We start from the raw sequence: 24,737 nt of genomic DNA on the forward strand, positions 1-24,737 counted from the left end.
CAGCTGTCAGAAGCAGGCTCGGCCAGCTTCGGCTTTCAGCACGGGTCAGCCAAGCCGATGCATATGCGTTCGGCTCGACTGAGCCGCTCGGCCACGTTCGGGAGCTGTACGGGCTATAGTGAATAGCCCGTACAGCACCCCTTCGGTTCTACTGAACCGAAGGGGTCCTGGGGCCGAAGCTAGCCGAAGGATCGGCCGAAGCTACGGCTAAATCCTTCGGCAGCTTCATGAATAGACCCCTATATGTTACAGAAAAACAATCTGTGCTTGCAAGTTAAAGCAGAACTAAACCCTTATTTCTATTACAAAGACAGCACCATCTTAGCTTTTTTTTCAATTTGCGGCTGCACATGTTATGAGCTATGACACCGGCCATTTAAGGGCTTGAAAGTTTGGTTGAGAGTTGACATATGCACACTGGCAAACTGAACAGTTAAAATCGGTTCCACTTTATTTGCTCCCATTACTCCCATGTAAGTACAAAGCTGTCACTCTTATAGGCCATGTCCTGTCAGCATTTCCTTGTCAGAAGATACTTAGGAGAATTTGTACTTGTATTCCTTGTTATAGAAAGATCATTTATATAGATTTGTTACAAATTATACAGCTGCAGAACAACAGTATATAACATGAAAAAGCTACCTACGGATACCTGCTTTGAATGTGAGAAATTTAGAGGTATGTTTTTTCATGAATTTTGGGAATGTCTGATAGCGTGTCTATTCTGGTCTTAACTAAAGCTATATATTTCAGACATTTCTGTTTGTTTTGCCAAGTATTTGTGATTTCAATGATTTAGGGTAAATAATACAATTGTTTTTACTCCCTTTTTTTGCTTGTGAATTCTTCTTGGTTTACAGTATCCACCATATATAGGTGTGGATGGCTTTGGTAATATCTTCAATACTCTTTATTAAGCCTATCTTTAAATGTAGAGGACGTGAAATTTATGTGGGATATGTGGATGAGTTCTTCCTGACAGATAACCTACAATCTGTTATACCTGCTGAATAATTACTGATGCATTATTATTGAAGAATTGGAAGTCACTATGGATCTGTTTAGAACATTGCAATAATGATGTATTTTTTAATATTTGCACATTGGGGTTTTTTTTTTAATAACACAAAACAAAACTAATAAAAAGTGTTTTAATAAATAAAACTGGAATTGTTCGTGCTACATTTGCCATATGTACAAATCAACTGTGCATGCAGTAATTAAAAAAAATATATGATATGACTCCAGGAACATAAAACACAAGTTAATATCATGTGTAAATGACATTGCTCCTGTTTATAAGTGTTAAAAAATGTTTTAGGGTAAATAATAACTGACCCCATCTTTTTTGTCTCGCTCCAGGGCTCCATGAAGAAAATCCCGGGAAACCTCTTCATTCTCATCTAACCACTGGATAACAAAAGGTTCAAACCAACTGTGAAAGCAGAAAAATGTATGAACTTATTTCTGATACATACCATTGTAGGTGTATTTGACCTCAGTTATTGCAGTGCTTCACTTTGTTAAAAGCTACATAAACAAGGTGTCATATGTTTGGACAAAATACATTATTCTCATGCAATCTTGTGACATTTTGACAATGTATGGTATAAAAATAAATAAAATAAATAAAGTAAATGTACTAAAATTTCATGCATTTAATCCATGTAAACAATTTCAAACTAGAAGTCCTGCTCCAGCCAAAAGAAAATGTGGGACGACTATTCTGCCACGTTTCTATTTCTGACTGTGACCCCATCCCACATTTACTGACCCTTTGATTTGCATGTATCACATTAAAATAAGGGGTGTGTTGGTCACTAGAACAGGAAGGCATGGGCAGCAATAACCATTAGAAGTTTTAACCCTTCCTACTAAAAATATATTTTTTTCCTATGTCTACATTGGGAGATTTTCTATCACTTCCTATTTCGACAGGAAGTGAGAAGAACCCTTCCCAACAGGGATACCAATTTCAATAAAAACCTGACAGAGGCACTAACCCTTCTCTTCTCTAATCATTGAGCTTTAATGAATAGAATATCATGGCGGACATAATGATAACAAACCATGAACATGTGCTATGGGTGAGAGATTTTGTTTAGAAATATCTGACAGCACCATGCCACTTACGCTGGATATTCAGGCACTTTGTTCTTAAATGCTGGAAGCTCTGTCACATATTCATTGTATAGCCACTTGACTTTAAAGTGTAAATTCATGTAGTCCGCACTCTTACATAGACGGTGCTTATCATGTTCTATGAAAGTAATAAACAAAAAAAGCACATTTTATAAATGAGATGTGAATGTGTAAAAGTTTATTCTGCTAGCAGTTCCCCCAATCCAAGTTTTTATTACAATATTATTTGTAAAATAGCATATTATATAAATAGTGAAAACAATATAAAATTTAGTGAACAAAAGTTACTTGATGCGTTAGTGTATGTGATAATATCCTTAAAGTGTTAAAGAATCCTGAATGTTGAAGATCATGTTAGATAGTACTGTGCTGGACAAATTCTAATGGCTATACAGAACCCTGTAAAGGCAAGCAATGATATTGATTCACACATCTCTTGAAATAACGGGTAGGCTATTAGCCATTTAGAAAATAAATTATTTATCCAGCCAAAGCTTTTTGTTACTTAGTTTTGGGAAGGGCGACAATACTGACAATGTTTAGCAAACAGCATGTTTAAATGTAACAAAGACAGAAAGAAAATTGCTTATTTTTAGTAGTAGAACCCCATAATGGCACTATGGGGTCTATTCAGGTAGCAGCCGAAGGATCTAGCCGTAGTTTCAGCCGATCCTTCGGCTAGCTTCGGCCCCAGGACCCCTTCGGTTCAGTATTCACTATAGCCCGTACAGCTCCCGAACTTGCCCGAGCCGCTCAGTCGAGCCGAAGGCATATGCCTCGGCTTGGCTGAGCCACGCTGAAAGCCGAAGCTGGCCGAGCGGCCGGCATTTGGCCGGCCGACAGCCTGCTTCTGGGAGCTGGGCGGAGCCAGCCGTGATCTCACGGCTGGCTCCGGCCACTTGCAGAGAGATCAGCGTCCCTGGTTACCAGCTAACCAGGGACACTGATCTCCAGACAGCAAACTCTCCCGGGCAAATGCTTTTTCTTTACACCGAGCCATGTCAGAATAGAAAAAAAAAATGGCCATAGGAATGCATTGCTAGATTGCTATTGCAGGGCGGGTACAATAGCTAGTTTGCTATTGGCTGTTGCAAATTGAAATAGCCAATAGGAATCTAGCAATGTCAGAATAAAGAAAAAAAAAGAAAAAGCAGTGTTTCTCTCCTTGGCGGCCGGGAGCGGGAAACTCCCGGAGTGCCCCAGAGAGGTTTTTTTCTTTTTTTTTTTTACGGCAGCAGAACCGCCGGCCAATAGAAAACTGTTGGGCGGAGCTAGCTGTCATTGCTAGCTACGCACAATCGTTTTCTATTTATTTTTTTAGTAGGTCGGTCGGTCATTCACTTGACTGCCTACGGCAGCTTAGTGAATAGACCCCTATATGTGCATTAAGGTATACTATAGGCAAGGACGTATTTGGTATTTAGGACAGTAGAGCAGGGAATGGTCAGAGAAGGATCACTTTGATACAATTAGCCAGCTTGAACACGTATTGTAGTATATGTAAACCAAGAATCTCTGTTTTTATACAAAAGTTTGCTAGAAGTATGTAAGGTTGTACAGCATTTTGCAGAAGGATTTATTTATTTATTTATTTATTGGGTTTATTGATAATTTTGTGTAACAACATGTGGTCACAGTCCTCTAGCACCTCATGTGTTATATAAATATGTAAGCTATTTGGATTTTTGTATTTCAGTTATACAGTAGAGTGTAGGTTAATGACCAGACCTGGGTCTGTAGCTCTCCTCTAACTGTGTTAATCTCATATTGGCACTTTATGTTCATGCTTTATACATTATGGAAAGCAAGGAAAAAAGGGGACAAGCGCACTACCAGGGGGTACAAATTAGCTGGAAGGGGTTAAATGAACAAAGAATACAGTGTGCAAGCTCTTTAAAAAACAGGGAGGGGGACCCTGTGGTAGCAAAAAAGAGACAATGTATGTATTGAGAGCGCTACTACTGTTTGTACGCAATTGTAAAAAACTCACATTTAAGATGTCCTTGAAAACACTGGATTTACACTTAACTGGAGAGCGCGACTACCTAACAGGGTACTGTAAAGCCTGATGTGACTGGCTAACAAACTCAGGTAAATGGTGCGTTACTTACAGTTGGAATGTCCTACAGTAGTATGACATCACAGGTCTCTTGGTGCTGTCAAGTCCCCGGCAGGTGTTGGATGGCTGCCGGACTGAATCCGGGGTGTCTGATCTGTCGCCAGCCCACGTACTCGGCTGGCCAGGCCGAGCCGCGGCAGCTGGAGAAGGAGAGAGGTGGATGTCGGTCGGCTGGATGACAGTTGGGGGTGCGCTGAACGCTGTAGGTCAGTGCTCGTTTGTCAGAGGGAGATGTGTTCTGAACTGGGACAAGCACGAAATCAGGGTTGGCGGTAGGCTATGCTCAGGTGAAGAAGGAGAACTGAATTGCGGCCTCACACAACACCCCCAAAAACAAAAACACCAGAAGAGGAGGTAAACACCGCCAAATTTCCAAAGAAAGAAACAGCTTTTCAGGGGAGTCCTCCACCATTAAAATTTTTAACCTCTCTAAACACCAGCTAAGCGGCAGCGAAACATCTCTACTCAAAAAAGGTCTTAACTTCGCCCCAGATGTTACTCCTGATTCTTTTACCTTATTTAAGGACCTAAACAAGTTCATTAGACTTCTCACCCTGAGAAGACATTATAGTAACACAAAATCCTTCATTCCTCCTAATAACAATACACAGAATATGGTCCATAATCATGACACCTTGATAGACATCCTTGATGATCAAGATTAGGGATGCACAGATACTTTTCGATTACCAGTGCAGATACTTGGCATTTTCATGAGAACTACCAGGGTTGCAGCGGTTGCAGCTGGGACCTGGCTCTGGTGCTCCATCACTGTCCTGAAATGATTAGTCGATATTGTTTTAGAAAAACTGTCACATGACAATAAACAAAAATGTATCAGTACTCGTACTTGTAAGTACTCAGCAAGTACCAGTACTCGTACTCGCAAAACTGGTATCTGCGCATCTCTTTATTTATATTTATAAAAACAAAATCGTACATTAAAACCGAGATGTGCAAATCCCAGGAGCTCCGTGTGCTCCTTACAAATGACAGCTGCCTCCTAATTTTTGAATTTTTCTCTAGTCTAGTCTTGGAGCTCAAAAGTATCGGTACATGTACTCGTACTTGTACCGAGTACTGTACTTGGTATCTGTGCAACCCTAATCAAGATGGTGATACCCTTAACACCTTATATGAATTAGCAGACCTAAATTCGACCCTTTCACTGGATTTCAAATCTTTGATCACTCCTGAAATTATTCATACTTTCCTGAGACATAAATCTACCTTATTCTCGGTCGACTCCAAAGGACCTTTCATCAATACATTTTATCATGTAGTCTTCGCAGATCTGCAGAAAGTTTGCAAAAATGCCAAGCATCATCCTAACCTAACATTTTTAGAAAACAAAGCATTGAAAGATCTAATCCTCAATAAAAATATAGTTATTAAACAGGCTGATAAGGGAGGCAGGATCGTCATTCAAGATCGCCCTGTGTATATCACCGAAGCCCTGAGATTACTGTCAGACACCACCACATATATACCGTTACCCACAGATCCACTACCAACGTTCTCCAAAGAACTTGATAACCTCATCACTATAGCATCCCACAAAGCTATTATCAATAAAAAAGAGAAGACCTTTCTGAATCCAGAAAGACTTAATCAATCCCCCAGGACGCCCAATTATCGCCAGCACCAATAGTTTGACCAGTGGCCTCTCTGTCTATATAGACCACTTCCTTCAACCCATTGTGGCATCCCTCCCCTCCTTCATCAAAGATTCTGGACACCTCATCCAGGCCTTATCATCCTACAAATGGGACCCGTCCTATAGTTGGATCTCGCTAGATGTCACCTCCCTTTATACATCTATTCCTCACCAAGTGGGTCTAAACGCCTTGCTATATTTTCTTACCAAAACCTCCATCCACCATAGCCAAGCACAGTTCATTTTGAATTGTGCAGAGTTTGCCCTTACACATAACTATTTCTCCTTTTTGGGCAGGTTCTACTTACAGACGCAAGGGACAGCTATGGAGGCAAATTTTACTCCAAGCTATGCCAATTTGACTATGGGCCATTTGGAGGCACTCCATATTTGGAGCAACAACCCATTTGCTAAACGGTTGGTTTTCTATGGCAGGTATATTGATGACATCCTGATTATTTGGGATGGCCCCATCAATAGTGTGCCTGAGTTCCTTGCTCATTGCAATGACAACCAATATGGGTTGTCCTTCACTTTTGAGTCTAACAACACCAAATTGGTGTTTCTAGACCTCGAATTGTGCTTTAAGAACCAGGATATCATTACAAGTAACCACGTAAAACCAGCCGGAGGCAACTCTTACCTTCCTTATAAGAGCTGTCACCATCCGAAGTGGAAGATAAATATCCCTAAGAGCCAATTTTGTAGACTCGGGAGAAATTGCACCCAGAATACAGATTACGTCACATCCAGCCAACTCCTCCTTAATAAATTTAGAGAAAAGGAATATCCAGAGGAACTTATCATGGAGGCCTTTTCCGGCTACTCAGAAATAGACCAACCTTTGGACTCAACACACCATCACATTGCTAGGGGGGACAAGAAAATACGATTCATCACTACTTTTAACAACGGGTTCACAGCCATACAGAAAGTCATACGCAAACATTGGCATATTTTACAAAAAGACCCTAAATTTGGTCCTCATTTACCGTCCAATTCGTCTATCAATTTTAGGAAGTCCAGGAGTGTCAAAAATATGGTAGGCCCTAGTCGATCTTTCCAAGACCCAGAAGCCCGTCCCAAACATTTTCTATTCGACAATAGAACTGGAGTATTCCAGTGCAAAAAACCCAGATGTTTGCCATGCCAGTTCATTCAGCATGGTCAAACAAAGATTCACGACTATCTCCAAAATTCCTATATCATCAAACAATTCATGACGTGCTCACACGACCATGTGGTCTATGGATTGAAGTGTCCATACGGTCTTATATATGTGGGCCGTACAATAAGACCTCTAAGGGCTAGAATTGGTGATCATAGACGCCTGATAGAAAAAGGTGATATAGAACATAGCGTACCTCGACACTTTACGCCTAAACACAATAAAAACACCCAAAACCTTCAAGTGTTCGCCATCGAACACATTTCAAATCAATTATCCCCTTCCGAAAGGTTCCATCTTCTCTGTAAAAGAGAGACCAATTGGATCTACAAATTAAATACCATGGTCCCAATAGGTCTCAATGAAGAGATAGAAATTCACACCATTCTATAAGTCATTAAAACACATATCGTTTGGCCGCTACCTTTCAGACGTTGTCATACCTCTAATCTAGTTGTTTTTAAACCTCTTCCCACCATCCTCCTTTTTGATGGGGGACGTTTTTAATTACACCTGATATTGAATGATGTATCAATATCAGTTGCATTTTACTCTTCAAATAGTTTTTAACCAGAAATGGACAATAATAATTTAGGTCCCATTTGCCTTGAATAAATCTTTTTAAAGTTTGTATTTTGTTCTATGTATACAATTTTTTGTTTTTAATCCTTCAGTTATTACCGATGAACACTTTAAGCAAATATGTAGGTGCCCCCGATAATCCTGTATAAAGGAACGAATGAGAGATGCGATCTGCAGGTGCCTAGCTGAGTGCTGCCCGATATGTTTATGGGGCGTACACTCATGCTCGATCCGCCCCCCTATACCATTCTACCTATCAGGACAGTATGACTAGTGCTGATCCCGCTCAGCTGTCAGTTTTAAAAAATCGTGAGTTTCCCGCAATTCGGTTCTCTTTCTTCACCCGAGCTTGACAAAGAGGCTTCGCCTCGAAACGCGTAGCCTACCTCCAACCCTGATTTCGTGCTTGTGCCAGTTCAGAACACATCTCCCTCTGACAAACGAGCACTGACCTACAGCGTTCAGCGCACCCCCAATGGTCATCCAGCCGACCGACATCCACCTCTTTCCTTCTCCAGCTGCCGCGGCTCGGCCTGGCCAGTCGAGTACGTGGGCTGGCGACAGATCAGACACCCCGGATTCAGTCTGGCAGCCATCCAACGCCTGCCAGGGACTTGACAGCACCAAGAGACCTGTGATGCCATACTACTGTGGGACATCCCAACTGTAAGTAACGCACCATTTACCTGAGTTTTTTAGCCAGTCACATCAGGCTTTACAGCACCCTGTTAGGTAGTCGCGCTCTCCAGTTAAGTGTAAATCCAGTATTTTCAAGGACATCTTAAATGTGAGTTTTTTACAATTGCGTACAAACAGTAGTAGCGCTCTCAATATATTGTCTCTTTATACATTATGGTATGACCAAGTAAGTATTTGACATAGTTGGTCAGCTTAAACATGTAATGCGAAGTATACCAACTAAGATTCACTGTTTTATGCAAAAGCTTGCTAGAATAAAGTATAGTTGTAGAACAACATGCAGGGGGTTAATTGAGATTGATATTCTGTCTGCTAAACCACTGTCGGCAGGACAGGAAGTCACGGCAATTGTCTATAATGGAGCTCTGAATAGCAGTGAAAACACAATGGAGTTGTAATCATTAACCACTAAAGTATAATATTGTTACATAAGTACAATGATGAACACTACTTAAAATATTATGGACTGTTGTAATATGATTTAATCACATCTACCTATTGTTAGCCTGTCATATTAGGGCTGACTTATATAAAGTAAAGCAGAAAATAATTGGGCATTTTACCCATAACTTCACTTTTTTAGTATAGATTTGAAAATGAAAAACTGACACCTGTTCAGTTGCCATGGGTGACATCAATAGCCTGCCCTTACTTCTGTTTTCATACATCAGCCCTGTAGCCTTCAGTGACACTACAAATGTTCCTTCAGCATTATCTGTAACTCTTAGCCTCAGTGAGTTCAGCTCACATACTAAAAACCTACCTTCCATTGCATATTTCATGTCCTGAGCAAACAGACTCCACATGACTTCAGCACTGATCTTACCAACATTTAGTTCCTGGGGGAATCTAAAAAATATAGGAAAAAGGGTTAGCATGGAGTATCATTTGAAAACAAATGAAATAAATAGTAGCAGTGGCAGAAAACTTTATGGAAGAGCTAGAACCATCAAATGTCACAAAACTCATGTAACACATATCCATAGATATCTGCATTGTCCTATAGGATTAGGCAAACGGCAATGGATTTACCCAGATATACTTCATACATTTCAGTCTATATAGGCAAACAGCCACCACTTTCAGAAATATGGTAAAATGTGCCTTACACCTCTCTGTATGGTTTATTTATTTTAGCACCTTCTATAGAAATCTGCAGTATAGTTAAATATTTTACTGTGTCCCCAGTGACAATTTGCACCATAGTCCATGCTAAACCACAATTACATACCATACCATCCCACATATAATTTCTATACCAAAATCACAGCATCAGTTCACACATCTAAAATAACAGGTAACAAAAAATGTTAAATATATAGAAAATTATAGTGACATCCATTCTAACTTTAGAACGGTAAATAAATGGAATTCTTAAAAAACTTACTGGTTTAGACACGGTGTGTATGAATTCTTATCCTCTTCTATGATAGACACTATCAATGTAATTAGTTTGGACCAAAAATCCAAATTCTTGATACTTGGTCCCTGCTCTTCTGGAGGCACCTCCCCCTTTTTATTCTATAAGAAAAAAAGAAGGTTAACAACTAACAGTGTGTCTTACTAGTGGACTTTAAGTGTACCTGGTACATTCTGGTTTGTCTCCCTCATCATGGGCATTATACAAGGAGAAATCTTCAGAATCAGCTGTGAGAGGCGAGCAGGGCAATATACAAACAGAGGCGATCCACAAGCACAATTTCATGCTAGTCAGCAAAAAAAAACAACAAAACCTGACTAAACTGTCTCAACTACTTTCTTGCCACTACATGGCGCCTCTGTAAAATGTGGTGCCTTACTCAAAGCTGTCCACTATGGGGCATATATAAAAATGTACAAACTAATCTCAGGGTCACCTGGAGGCAGCCCCCTCCCCCTAAAGGTACAGCAGCACACCAAAATACCAGACACCACCTTTGCAAGGCAGCATGTGTCTATACCAATTTAAAAAAAAAACAATGGCAGCCACCATTGAAACTAGCAAAGAGGAGGAAGGTGCAATATATATTGTACAGTGACAGATTAATTCTGACTGACTGAAATGCGCATTCTTAATATTCTGAATATTAAATACGCCTGCATCTATAGTTACTAGGCTCTTTTATCAGCTTTAACAAATAAATGATATACAAGTGCACGCAAAGGCCGGTCACAAAGTACATTTCAGTTTAATGCTTACCATCTGTGAGATGAGTGTTCACATAGTAACAGTTTGCCTTTTCCAGTGATGGCCCTGTAATGTTACTAAAATAGGGCTGGAGTGGCTATGTTCTGGTATACTGAGACGCTGAAGCGCATCCCGACAATTATGCCGGGATCCACCCAGCTGCGTGACTGACAGCTGGCTCTGCCTATCTAGAGGCAGAGCCAGCTGTACCCGTCCCGTCCGTTCCGCCAGTCAGCGCTGGCCAATCGGAGCGGGGAGGGGGGAATCCAGCCCCTCCCCTGTCACGGCAGAGAGCCGTGACAGGATCGAGAGGTGAGCGAATGCCGGTATGTGTTCGCTCACCTCCCGATCTACTTGTCACAGTTCGGCTAGAACTATGAGGTGAGTGAAAAGCACTCACCTCATAGTTCTCCTTTAACATGCGGCAACTGGAGCACCAGCTCCAGGCCCACCATTGAAAATAGGCCCAGCTGGCCCAGATCACCTTGGTATGCCTGATGGCAATCCACGCTGGCCAGGCTGAACACAATTAGGCAGTGGCGCTGGCTGCTCTCTAATCAGGCATATTAGGCGCCCACTTACTGGGGCTGGGGCTAATTAGAGAGCTGCCACTGCTGTTTCCCATCCGACCAACAGCACCAGGCCCATGATGCTCTCAATCAGGCCCTGACTGTGAACCACCTTGGCAAACAGGATTGTGAGTGATGTGAGAGGGGGTGGGCATGCTTTGCCATTACCAGAAATCCCCAAATATTTGCCTGTTTAGAATGCCTCACATTGAGCCATAGCAGAGTAGTACAATTACCGGGTCACTCTGATATTCTCGGCTGTATAGTTCATGACAGTTGTTAAAGATGTATTCATAAGTAGAGTTGAGGCAGGCCTTCACACAGTCTTTCACTACCTGGCTTGCCCTGGGAGGACTCTGTAATTCTTGCACCTGTAAAATTTAAATAAATATTTCAGTGACTTTACAAATCATACAAGATATTGAAGAAAAACTTTATATATATTATGTACAGGACACCAGGAATGGGTCCTAGATGTACGGTATATCCCTCCCTTGTTTAGGTGGTGGTCCCGTTAAGGTCACCTTGTATTCAGGGTTCTCGCCAAACAGGGTGAGGGGTTCCGGATCAGACTTCTAAGGGAAACTGCTAGGCAATCTTCCCACAGTTGTTAATTATACATGGGTGCCGGAATCCGGAGGCTCAGAGAGATCTAATCCATATCTGCTACGACAGTTTAAATCTTATTGGTTTATGTAGGAAATAACTTGAGTCAAAACCTGTGGATACATCAAGAATGAAGTTTCCTTGCATGCTGGACCACCTTTGTGCTTTGTGTACAAGACACTGTTCAAAACAGGCCACTATTATGCAGTGGCGTCACAAGGGGGGTGCGGCCCGCACCCGGGTGCCACCATTGGAGGGGTGACACCAAAATGAGTCATTTTGGTGTCACCCCTATGAAAAGTCGGGCACTCGGTCACGGACCCAGAGCCCGACAGTGTCAGATGACCGCGCATGCTAGTGTCATTATCGGTGCATCCCTAATAATAAGTAATTCTGCAATAATAATAATTATGCCAAATCATCGTATTCACCTTCATTCTGAAAAATGTAATACTGGTTAATAGATCAACAGTGGATTTCAGATCTTGAAGTCGTTCTGGGCTACTAGCAGGAAAATTGTTCTGCCAAAACAAGAAAAAGAATGAGGTTAAAGCATGTACTAATCATATGTATAATCTGCAAATTTCAGCTGTTTTAATTAAGAAGGAGTACATGCGTTACAAAGCTCCTATGTGCCTTCTAAACACGTAGACGTGATTGTTTCATCCTGCGTATATGTTTTAAAATACAATTGCTTGTGTGTACTGTTTTACATAAACATCAATTGTGTCCCTACTCTGATAATTAGTCACAGATTACATTATATCCCTTTGTAGAAAGCACTACTCATCTTTTAGAATTACATGGCAGTGGTCTTGCAGAGGATTCCGCTATGGAAATCATGTACAGCACATGTAGAAAGTAGGAGGAAACAAGTCTTAGCTCCAAGTTAAGCAGAAAACTTGGAAATCAATTAGAGGATTATAAAGGGTGCAACAAGGTGTCTGCATTTTTTACAGTGTGATTAAATAAAAGACACAGATGTTCCTGATTTGTTCACTTTCGACTAATTATTTACTGTAGCAATGCACCATAGACACCTGAAAATTATTTCAGGATCTTACATCACAGTGACTTCAAATAACTTAAAGTGATATTAAAGCCTCAATTTTTAAAAATGTTTTCCTTTAAGTGGACCCTCATTTGCTGGAGGCTGTTGCTGCTTTTCTTTCAAACTGTTTAATTCCTCGTTTTCTAGTGGGTCCCCGCAGCACTCTTCCCCTTGTCCCCTGCACAGGTGCCACCATCGTTCTAATGGAGGCACCCGTATGCACTCGTGCCCGCAGTGGCTGTGTGCGTCCATAGACACACACAGCCCTGTGGCAGACCACACCCCCTTCCCTCTTTGATTGATGGCAGAAGGAGCCCCTGGCTCCTCTGCCATCAGTATCCTCCCCCGCAACCCGGAAGTTCGGGGAATGAAGGATCGCTTCAGGACTGGCGGCGAGGACGAGCGTCCCTGACAGGTAAGTGTGGCGTGGGGGGTGCTGGGGGGGACTGAGGGAAAAAAAGGTGCTGGGCCGTTTTTACCCTAATGCAGAGAATGCATTAAGGTAAAAAACGCCCAGACCTTAATACTACTTTAACCACTAATATAACCACTACTTGACAGGGCATATTTTTCAGGTAAACTCACATATACTGTACATAAAAGAAATGTTTAGTGTTTCAACAAAGCCATTTCCCTCCTGGATTGACAGATTTGATTTGATTGACAGATTTGGGAACAAGCTTCCATCAATTCAGTGTAATTTAAAAAAAAAAGCTTGCATTGTTATAAGGTGCCCTGATTTAAGAGCTGGATGGCTGGGCACAAAAAGGTACTAATGTGACCCCACTTCTCTCATCCACCAGTAATTTCAAAAATAGGTAGCCAGTCACATCACTTGTCTTTCTACTATGATCCTGCATTCTAATTATTCTGGGTACAGTTGCGTGGACTTCAAACAAGTACTAGAATTTCTGTTGTTCCATTGCAATACGACTCCCCAATAAGTTTAAATTAATATTTGACTTTAACTGTATAATAAAATATCTTCTTTCTTAGTAAATTATAAACACTAGCAAAACTGCTAGGTATGAAGTATAACTGAGGAAGATGTAATTGCTGACATGCTTCTAAAAATAGGTAGCTTCCCGGCTCTCATGCTGACCCCTTGGTTTTCATACTTTCAGAGTTTTTCCACCTCGGACAAGAATGCAGATCCAGAGTTTTGATCTTATACTAAATTCACTAATCACAAGCCTTTTCAAGATCTGTGATTAAGAACGTATTAAAGACATAAGCAGACAACTACCTAAATCTGTAACAGAATCTCCATATTTCTCTCATGGCAAGTTTACTTTAAGAACAATCCACATAGTATACCACACTACATACACAAGCCTTAGGCAGGAGTCTCTATTACAGTAAATCTGCAGCATAGTAAAACATATAGCACTTGCACAAAAGTAAATCTACAGGAAGGCACTGTCTTCTTACCCGATACATGGAAAGATCAATACGCAAGGAGTTGTGCAGTTGATCGAGCAGCTTTACAAATCTCTCCTTCTAAAAAGGCAAAAAGCAGAAACCACTGAATTTCACTGCAATTATGGCATAGATGTAACTCTGATAAAAATGTGCATTAACATAAATCATCACGTTTTAATTCACAAAAGCAGTGCATAAGTTATTGGCTAATTTTAACTATTAACTTTCTTTTTTCGATTCACAAAATGTTTTTACTGTTTTCTTTCTTAGATATACTGTTCAGATGAAAAAAGACACATGTCCATCAAGTTCTAGAACAATGCAAAAAATATGCATTCTCAAAACTCTAAGCTCGGCCAAGTTTGGGAGCTGTAAGGGCTATAGTGAATATACTAGAAGTAGAACCGAAGGGGTCCTGGGGCCGAAGCTAGCAGAAGGATCGGCCGAAGCTACGGCTAGATCCTCCGGCTGCTTCATAAATAGACCCCATAATGTTCAATAATGTTCAATATTTAACTTAGCAGTATGCACACCCGTGTGTAACTCCACCCATGATACCTCAGGACCATCACAATCTTCTGGCATTTATAGATAGACACTTCAATCCACTCTTAAATTTTGCAGCTAGACTTGCTATATCATTTCTGCTGTAATTTTATTAACTCTGTTAAGACAACAATGTTCTTTACTCTGCGATGATGGCCCCTCACCTTGTTTGCCAGTGCTATAAGCTGACCCGCACAAGCCAAATTCTTAGAATAACTTATTCTATTCTTAGAATATTTACCTCTAAAATGTTGCAGCTTGCAACAGCATCATTACATGGTTATATGCAGCCTATGGGGGTGATTTACTAACCTAAACACACGCACGCACTAGGTGCGTGTGATTTTTACACAGCAAAACGTATTTATCAACCAAAAAGTCTCTAAAAGCATATTTCCACTAATGCCATATATAGAAAAATCATGCACATGATGCATATATAATGCTGCTTCACAGTTTAGACAAAAATGGTTAGCTCATGCATTTACATTTCTGCATTCATCAACGCAAGCAACACAACATAGAGCTAATTTACACAACATCACCTTGAAAATCATGCAGGGCTTTGCACAACACACCTGCTGGGTGTGTACACACTACAAAGGTGTTTAGATTCCACCCATAGATCATGTTGGGAGGGAACACACTACAGAGGTGTATACATGTTCGTGGTTTGTTTATAAGGTTAGTAAATCAGCCCCTATGTCTCAAAGTTGTTGCACAGTGTTTTATCTTGCTCTACTAAATACAGACAGCATGAGTCAATATTATTGCTCTGTTTTGTAACTAGTTTGCAGTTATATGTAATAAAGCAATATAATCAATGTCCTTATACCACTGGATAACAGATAAGTATCTTACCCCAAAGTTTGAGGCAGAAAAGCGATCAGAGGCAGACACATTGGTTGATGCAGTTGTGTGGGCATAGTAGGCATTGATATTGGCGAGAAGTGTGCTCATAACAGCTGGTACTCCAGGACACATATATTTGGAAGATAGGCAGGCAAAATGACTGTAAAACAGGAACAAAAAAGTAAGTGATAATTGCCTTAAATAACATTGGTCACCATTAATAAATTGTGACCTTGAAACATGTAATTACGTTATTAACTTACATTTCAAAAATCATAACACTTCCCCAATGATTACTTATTACTGCTTGACAGAAACTTCCTTATACCTGCTTTACCTAATTAATCTAGCCAAATTAAATATGCTGTAGCCTTGGCTCTTTTCACCAAATTTAAAGTAAGTAAAGCACTGAAATGGAACATTAAGTGATGCAAGGAACTAGAGATGTTTGTGAGAAAGACTTGTGAAAACAACCTTTTAATCTTATCTTTAAAACAAAAAACATGGGGGCGTGGCCTGGACATGGAGCCGTGAAGACACGCTTTAGGGGAGCTCTGTGACCACCAAGCTGGATCTACGTTTTAGCTGACTTTATCTCCACAATTTACCCATGCCCAAGGAGCCGAAGGCTTGCGGTACTCACGGTGACCCCCGCTCTGCCTCGCTCTACGACTTTTTTGCCCGCAAATCACCGGATCCGACTCGCGCGGCGGCCTCCAAGATGGCGCTCACACGCTCCTCCACGGCCGGTCTCCAGTCGGGTAAGAAGCAGACCCGTACCACACTGCCTTTGACTGCTGACACAGGGGAGTCCCACGATCCTGACAGCCCCCTGTCCTTGGCCCTGATGGCGTTTCTCTGGTCCTACGCCCCCCCCAGGATCCGCTACAGCATAGTCACTCTTCCCAAGAATAGAGGAGGCATTGGCCTCCCGGACCTGGCCAAATACCACAGGGCGACCCACCTTGCCCGGGTTTGGGACTGGTGCTGTCATCGGAAAACCAAGCAGTGGGTGGGCATGGAGGAGGAAGATACTAACCCAGCTCTGGCCGGACTCCCCTGGCTCTCTTCACCCATGTCACCCTCTACTCGTCTACACCCCACCATACATGGAAGAGCAACTATGTTCCTATTATGGGTTGGAGAGAAAGGCAGGGAAATAAGAGGAATGTCAGCAGAAGAGAGCAAGCCCCTTAAAGTAGTATTAAACTCTCAAACTTTTTTTCAATAATGAATCCAGATTAAACAAATATACATTGCCCAGCAAAACATTGCTTTACATTTTTACCCAAACACTTACAATCATCATGTTCCTGAACAGCTGACTTCTACTCTTTCAGCTCAGCTTCCCTGAGCTTTCCATCCAATACTAGATCACAAAAGCTGGGCATTCTTTAGTAAAGACTGGATCTCCAAAGAAGCAGAGTTCAGCATTGCAAGAAGTAGGATAGGTAAGTATTATTTTCTTTCTTTGCGGGATAGGCTTTATTTTTTTTTTTAAATAGCAATAGAATTGCTATAAGTAATACTGCTGAAGCCATGTCAGTTCCTCTTAGATATTGAAAGTAAAGTCTGATGGATCAAATAGGTCTTCCCTATCCTGTAGGTGTAGATGCCAAACATACAGAGTATTATAGTATCCCCCATGGAACTTCCCCTTATAAACTACTGTGGGGGCTGCATCATCCTTTATAACTCATAAATGCATATAATCTATTGACTGTCCTATTGCCTATTCAGTAATCCCCGTTTCTCACGTCATAGCCTGGTATATGGACTCCACTCCATATCGCATTGCAAACTCATCCACAATTTCCTGGGCAGTCTCATCAAAGTAAACCTTCCAAGCATCATCCCCTTTAGCATCTGGAATTTTAACAACCCCATTATTCTGCACATCCGTTAGGTAGTGGAACAGGTTCTGAAGGTAGAAAAATAAAAAAAATGATACATGGCAATGTATATAACATGTGATGCTCTAGAAATATTAACAATTGAATGAATTTTAGTTTAGAAGTTAAGAAATAGAACACTAGCCCTTTCTTACAAACCTCATGCAGACAGGTGTATTGTACATGATATGGTGCCACCTTCTCCTCGCCTTTGATCTCCACACTGATGTGTAGTCGAATTGCACCAGACACAGCAGACTTGTCTGTACGCTTATCTGTGAAAAAATTATTTTGTCAGCAAGTTTTTAAATTGCTACTATAGTTATCGTTAGATAAAAAACAAATCACATATGTCAGATGCCAGCTTTCATTAAACATTTTATGACAAGCTAAAGCAATGTATGGGGTAACAAATGACCACAACACAAAACCCACAGTCAAAAGAAAACTGAACTGAGAAAACATTTTCAGGATATATCCAACTCTTCATTGATAAAATGACACTTAACTCAGGATTTAAATCTTAAAAATGCATTCAAGTACCTTAGTTATTAACACAAATGTAGCTTATTTGTGTATCACTCGGCTGTAGATCCTCAAATCATCTGTGAATTCATACTTACACTGTCCTTCCTTCTGGAGGGTGGGTACTTTTGTTCCCCATGGTCCCTGTGTGTGTGTTGTAAAGTAGCCACTGCTCCAAGCTCGCTCCCGTGATGGACCACAATCTCAGGTTTAGTTCGCTAATTTGTATTGACACTTTAGTCTATCACAGGATCAAAACCCCAAGACTCTTGAAACATAGCTGCAGCAGTATTTGAGCCAAAGGTGACAATTCCTTCTCCGCAGGCATACAGCTTTAGTATGTGAACTGGGCACAAGCTTCTGTGGTTCAAACTGAATTGTGTATAATTGCACATAATGTTGTCTGAGATAGGATTAATTTTTTTTAGGAAAAAAACCTTGTGGAGCATAACCTGTTCTTTTCAAAGTGTTTACGCAAAAAAAAAAATGCAACCAATTAAATTTCATACTTCACTTGTTTGTGCATGTTGTGCCTGTAAAACTATTTCAAACACTACAATTTGTAAAGATAAATCTGACTATTTTCCTCTTTTTATTTTTTTACAATATGTTATTACCTAGATTGTACCATACATCCATCTCTCCACTCAGGGTTCGAACTTCAATGATGGTTTGGCCCAAGAAATCGTCTGACTCACGTTTGAACCTCTGCTTCACTCTTGATTTTATGTCATCATCCTCATCCCATACACGAACTTTAATTCGATCTGAAGAGTTGTGACACTCACTGGAGATTAAAGATATTGTCATGCCACCAATCCAACAAAACACAATTAATTAAAATAATCATGTGCAACCAGCAGTAAAACATAACAATTAGTCAGAAATAAAATTGTATAGTTTTAAAAGATCCATAAATTTGAATCTGAGTGCTTGCTATGAATTACTGTACTTTGCACACTATCACTGCATTTTACACACAAAATTCTTCCTTTGCTTAATATGTGATGATGCTAGATCTTCAGATTACCAGAAAACCTATATTTTACCTGAGTAATGAAAGTAAGTGCTCTCCTGTACTGTCATTTATGGAAAAGAATATTGTTTCAGAATATTTTTTAACTTACAAATGGAAATTCTCCTCCCAGACGGGATTAAGGTTTCCATAGATAGTTTTAGTTCTTTTCTTTGTTTTCCCAACCTGAACAGTAACGTAAGGGTCACTGGAACCTGTCTTGTCCTTGGCTTGTAGACCTTGTGCACATACCACTGTAATACAAAAAGTAAAGTGAAAATACATTTAAAATTCAGTTAAATATGTTTAACAATTTAAACCTTAAATATAATGAGGGTAATTAATCAATATTGGAGCAGACAACATCTTAAGCAGCTGTGCAGACCAACCAATCAGCTTCTCTCTTTATTTTGTTCAGTTAAGATTTGAAAATGAAAGAAGCTGATTGATTGCCATACACAGATGCCTGTCTCTGCATACCCTCAATGTAATGAGCATGTGGCCTAAGAATGATCTTACATAGAGTAAAACCATCTTATTTATTTTGCTCTAATTCCCTTTTTTTGCAACAATGACTTTTGTTAGCCTATGTAGCACATGCCCATCTACCACTGTAGCCAAATTAATTTCTGTCTCTAGTTTACCAAAGTTTCCCCTTTATTTTGTAGTTGCTACAGTTTGGCTGTTCACTTTGAAAATTGTATGTTCATTTTGCAAAGTGAATGTTAGTGAATAAGGTGAAGCTATACTATATGTTCATTTGGAATACCCAATCCCGTGCTAGCAAAAATCCAGTTTTTGCCCCCCCTTACATATGATTGGGTATCACAGGTTCACTTTATTGACTTTTTGAAGAGAACATTCACTCTGCTAGGTAAAGAGCCTCTATTTCTTTAGTAAATCAACCCCATTAAATTAAATCAAGTGGAGGGATAGTACAGGTGACAGAAATGTGTTGTGGAGTATATAGTGTAAAGCACATAAACTTGGAATATCATACAATTATGTAACATAAAACATAGCATACAGAGCGGAGCAGTGTGGTATACATAATGTACAGCACAACATACCAAAAGGAGTAGTGTAGTAAATAAAATGCAGCACAGCTTACAGAGAAAAGCAGTGTGGAGTATGTGATATGAGTAAAGAAAAGTAATAAGTAAATCCACCCCGATTTGCTTAACATTATCAGGGTTAGTCACAAAAGGGTGACGAGTTAGGAGAAGGCAGGAGAAGTGAACAATCCAGGACAACATAGCTGAACTGGAAAGTGAGCTGAATTGGAGATTTATTCCAAATCAGCTATTTTGTCCTAGATTGTTCACTTCTCCTACCTTCTCCAAACTCTTCACCCTTTTGTGAATAAGCCTGTATATATTCCCAAGCTCAACTCTGTCCTTCTGGCATCCCCATTCTGTCAAGCCTAAGAAAATAAGTTGTTTCTAAGACATTTAAACTAACATGTTCATAAAATTATCTACCACCTACCAGTAATGCTGATCTTTGCTGACCACTTGGATGTACCATCAAGAACACTTTGTTTTACAGCTTTGATTTGATGAGCATGTGTGGCTTTGGGAACTCCAAAAACTTCTTGGATGAGTTCAAAGATCTCTGGCTTGTTCCTTTCACGGATTTTCATACGATCTTTCAGAACCATGATGATATTATGTGTGCGATCTTCTGCCCCGTGCTTTGAGCTCTTCTCTGCTGCTCCTGTTAGGAATTAACACATTAAATATCACTGTAAATTATCAAAATAAAATATTAGGTATTACCGGTATAATTCATTAAAAATAAAGCAAAACTGCAATTTTCTGCAATTCAATTGAATTGAAGCCTCCATTTTAATCTTTTAATCTTTATTTTGAAGAGAACTGAAAGTGGTTGAGTAGTTATTAAAAGACAATGGGCAGTCAGTCCATGGCAGAGCTTAAGAGCTGAGTGCATTTCTGGTAGAGCAACAGGTATTTTTCTGTATTTGTCTAGGGAAATGTGCATGTAATGGTGATTGTACTGCATATGTTTTTTCTTATCTTGCCTTGATGTACACTAGGAACCAACTATCTCTGTAGAAAACAACACCATGTCAAATCTTGCAGGTGGCAAAATGGAAAGAAGAAAAAAATTAGTATTTGCATTTAAGGACTGTGAGTTACAATACCGGTCTACAAAGACACCTTTATTGCTGGTGGTGATCAGAAGTCATTTCACAATTTACAAGTTCACAAAAAACACATACATAGAACACTTACTTTGTAGACAGTCAGCATTTAAGAGGTCCTGGCATTTTTCATGGCACTTAACTCCACACTCTGTGCATCGCATACCCTGACGGGCAATCCCCCACAAAAGCCCTTCACACTCGTAACAATAGGTGGGGGTTGTGGCAGTCCACACCTCAAAGTTGTGGGGAGTAGTGCTGGAAATTGGATAGATTAAAGCTTGCAGGGCTTTCTTGTAAACATGATTTTTCTGGTTAAAAAAAAAAAAACAAGAGAGAAAAGAAATCTCTAATGTTAGCACAAAAGACTACACCAGCAACAAACTATTTGTCTCTAATTTATAGTACTCACTAGCTCTTCATTGTTTAAAGTGCTTGTTGCGAGTGCTGATGTTATGCCTGCTTTACGGGATTGCACCAAGGACTAGAAAAAAGAAGACACATGATGTAATTAAATCTAAAAAATATAAGTTTAATAGCAAAATAAATTATTTTAAGAATAATGTTTCATTAACAAGAACTCTAAACTCAAAGAACTGTAAAAATGAGTTTACACAATTTTAAAATGACCTTAAACACATTTTGACAACAACTTTCTGTTGTTGCAGAGTTTTATCAGACTCATGGAATAACATATTATAAAACAATATAAAAAAATGTGTTATAAAAAAAATGTCCCTTCAAAATAACAAATCACTGCTGATTGTTATCAAATGCACTAGCACAAATGTGTCGGGAGAATTTCAATGGTCAGAATTCTGTATTTGCACAGCAAATTAATAGCAAATTTTGCAAATACTGCTTTAGGTGGAGGCCAGAACTCTGTTGACTTCCAGCTAAAAGCTTTATTATTTGATTATGGTTAGAGAGGTGATTAGAATGGGATGGGAATGGGATATGTGGTCCCATTCAAAAGATCTTTCTCTTTTCCTGTTCTGGTGACCACACAGGAGGTCATGAGAGGGGATCCTGCCACTATCAGCAGCACCTCTTTGAAGTGGCACATTTTGTACTCCCCCTGGGATGGTGGCAGTGGATCTAGCCTTTTCCATCTCTTTCATGCCCCAAATTGTGGGGTCCTTGAGTAGTCATTTCAGCAAAAAAAGAGCGCAATCACCACAAATTGCTTGCTGCAGATGACTCAGGACTCATTAAGAACAACAGTGTCCTCAGTCACGTCACCCTACGTAGTACAACTCACAGGGTTTGGGAGGGGTGAAACATCCCCTGGAATCCTGCTACATTTCCTCCTCTTCTTCTTTGCACTCATCCTCTGCCTTCTATAGCCTCAAAGAGATGGAGAGTAGGCAAAGGATTCTGCTGACTGTCCTCCTGCTGCTGTCCCTCTGGTGCCTGTTCTATGACACCAATGAATGTGTGCTCCATGAGGAACACATGAGGGGTCTTGTTGCTAATCCCTACCTCTATGTTGCTCACCATTCTGGTCACCTCTTCAAAATCTAACAAAATCGTGCACACATCCTGAATGACAGGCCACTGACACGTTGAAAAGAGCCCCAGTCTTTCTTTGTACCATACTCACACAGATACTCATTAATGGGTCCAGTGACAAGGACACATTACCTTCCACATGCTGATGGAGGGCAGGGTTGCCATTCTGGGCAAAGTAATGGTGGCTGGGTACCTGCCACTGTGGTGTAGCACAGGTCGTAAACTCAAGAAAGTGAGCCAAATCCACAAGCTTGAATGGAAGCAGCTGCAAAGGAAGCAGTTTTACCCAGGGCATCGGGTGTGATTAGGGGAAATGTTTTGCTGCAAACCGATATCATTGAGGTGGTTTATTTAACCACTATCAGTGGAAACTGCCTTAATTTGTAGAAAACCTCAGTAAACTGTATGCAGAGGGGAAATATACCAGGCATGCATTTATCTATGTGCGCATCTGCAAAATGTCAGGCACCAGTAGGTATACAAGGTTCTATGTGCTGGTGCTTGATATTTCTGCAACTATTTAGCGTAAAGGGTTTTTTATGGTTAAATTAGTATTTATTGAGAAGTAGAAAAAACATACAGATAAGGCTCGAAATACGATAAACTTATTACAACAATGCGCAAAGAGATATCAAAATAGAGCATTGTACATGGGATAGTCTTAGGATGCATGTTTCATTGCTTAGCAAATCAGCCACATTAGTGTTTGTTTATTTAATTTTTTGTTAAGTAAAATGTTCACCTGCATATTCCATATTTTTTAAACATAAGGCACATAAGAAACATTATTTGGATGTTCAACATGCACAGCAAATTAGAGGCATCCCATGTCAATCAGTTTTTGATTAGCTAGATAGGTTCAGGGATCACTGTCTCTCTGTTCATCAACATTTACGCACATTCCCACAACGCACACATACTGTAATTATTTATCCATGCTTTTGTTCTTTTCCTGTCAAAAAGTTGTGTAAATCTTAAATGCTAATTAAATATAAATTACCATTGCCTTTACAGATGGGTAGAGCATGGAATAAAATAATGAGAAAAAAAGTTAGCGAATTAAATGAGGAATAAAAATAACATCTTAAAAATATTGTTAGCTAAAACTCACCAAGTCGCTGACAAGAGGTATGGGTTTTCTTTTCCTTATGTCCGGCATACTGTCAATAATTATCAGACCGCCAGCAGGCCTGACAGTGAGCATGGTAATAAGAACAGAGTACATAAGATACTGAATACAAAAACAGTGCAAGCTAAAAAAAATTTACATTACTATATGGAAACTATATGCAGGCGCCATTGGCTTCTAGGGTCTCCTTCATATTTAGCTGTGCAATACAGATCAATGCCTCTTACCATAGGCTTGTCTTCAGAAAGTTTTATAAAAACATATCATATATTGTTTCAAAGAAAAGGAGCAATAAAGCACTAAACAAGCAACACTGTTGCATATACAGTATGTATGCATGTGTTTACGTATAAGTATACCCATGATATGCGCACAATGATATTAGGAAATGACTTTAGTTCAGTTGATAAAGACATCTTTTCACATACCCATCTTTAAACCACAGAGACTTTGGCATATCTCCACTGCCTCCACCTCTCGCCTGCAAAAGAAAAAAAAAACAAGCTTTTATGTACTGAAATTTTTTTTTAGATAATTCACTGTTGCACATTTGGCTTCCTCTTAAATATCAAACTGCAACTTCCTGACAACTTCCTGACACTTATTGACATGTTTCATATTGTAATGCAGCAATTTTTAGACTGCAAACAGTATTTACTACTTTTTTTGCAATGGCTCTAAAGCTATACACAAGACAAATGCCCAAAGTGTGTTATTTACTATAAATCTAAGCACACATACAGCACAGGAAAGGAAGTGTACCAGCAGTGAAAACCCTAATTTATTTTACGTATTTGGTTGTAAACTGTGAGGAAATCATTCTTGTGGACAATATGCACGCAACAAGCTATGCGTGTTTTAAGTGTTTCTATTAAATGTTTTCTTGCATGTGCACTTTTTATCATTTTGTGTGTTCCTTC

At 39.9% G+C, this 24,737-nt stretch overlaps 1 protein-coding gene across 1 annotated transcript in view; it reads right to left on the reverse strand.

The window, feature by feature from the left end:
- The window catches only part of LOC108792854 (protein unc-13 homolog A), a gene marked incomplete at its 5' end in the record, with an annotated part of 82,309 nt that extends 58,011 nt beyond the window's left edge, over positions 1 to 24,298 (reverse strand). The window contains 18 exons of the mRNA XM_018563727.1: positions 1,339 to 1,435; positions 2,134 to 2,260; positions 9,131 to 9,216; positions 9,755 to 9,888; positions 11,340 to 11,474; positions 12,141 to 12,230; positions 14,192 to 14,260; positions 15,590 to 15,740; positions 17,338 to 17,501; positions 17,632 to 17,747; positions 18,615 to 18,784; positions 19,125 to 19,266; positions 20,501 to 20,728; positions 21,268 to 21,487; positions 21,589 to 21,660; positions 23,689 to 23,694; positions 23,800 to 23,878; positions 24,246 to 24,298. Of these exons, the coding sequence (XP_018419229.1) occupies positions 1,339 to 1,435; positions 2,134 to 2,260; positions 9,131 to 9,216; positions 9,755 to 9,888; positions 11,340 to 11,474; positions 12,141 to 12,230; positions 14,192 to 14,260; positions 15,590 to 15,740; positions 17,338 to 17,501; positions 17,632 to 17,747; positions 18,615 to 18,784; positions 19,125 to 19,266; positions 20,501 to 20,728; positions 21,268 to 21,487; positions 21,589 to 21,660; positions 23,689 to 23,694; positions 23,800 to 23,878; positions 24,246 to 24,298 (2,139 nt within the window). The remainder of the gene's footprint in view (positions 1 to 1,338; positions 1,436 to 2,133; positions 2,261 to 9,130; positions 9,217 to 9,754; positions 9,889 to 11,339; positions 11,475 to 12,140; positions 12,231 to 14,191; positions 14,261 to 15,589; positions 15,741 to 17,337; positions 17,502 to 17,631; positions 17,748 to 18,614; positions 18,785 to 19,124; positions 19,267 to 20,500; positions 20,729 to 21,267; positions 21,488 to 21,588; positions 21,661 to 23,688; positions 23,695 to 23,799; positions 23,879 to 24,245) is intronic.
- Positions 24,299 to 24,737: the final 439 nt, after the last annotated feature.

Source organism: Nanorana parkeri, unplaced genomic scaffold (genome assembly GCF_000935625.1).
Source record: "Nanorana parkeri isolate BGI_ZX_2015 unplaced genomic scaffold, ASM93562v1 scaffold690, whole genome shotgun sequence".
In the NCBI taxonomy this organism is placed as follows: Eukaryota; Metazoa; Chordata; class Amphibia; order Anura; family Dicroglossidae; genus Nanorana; species Nanorana parkeri.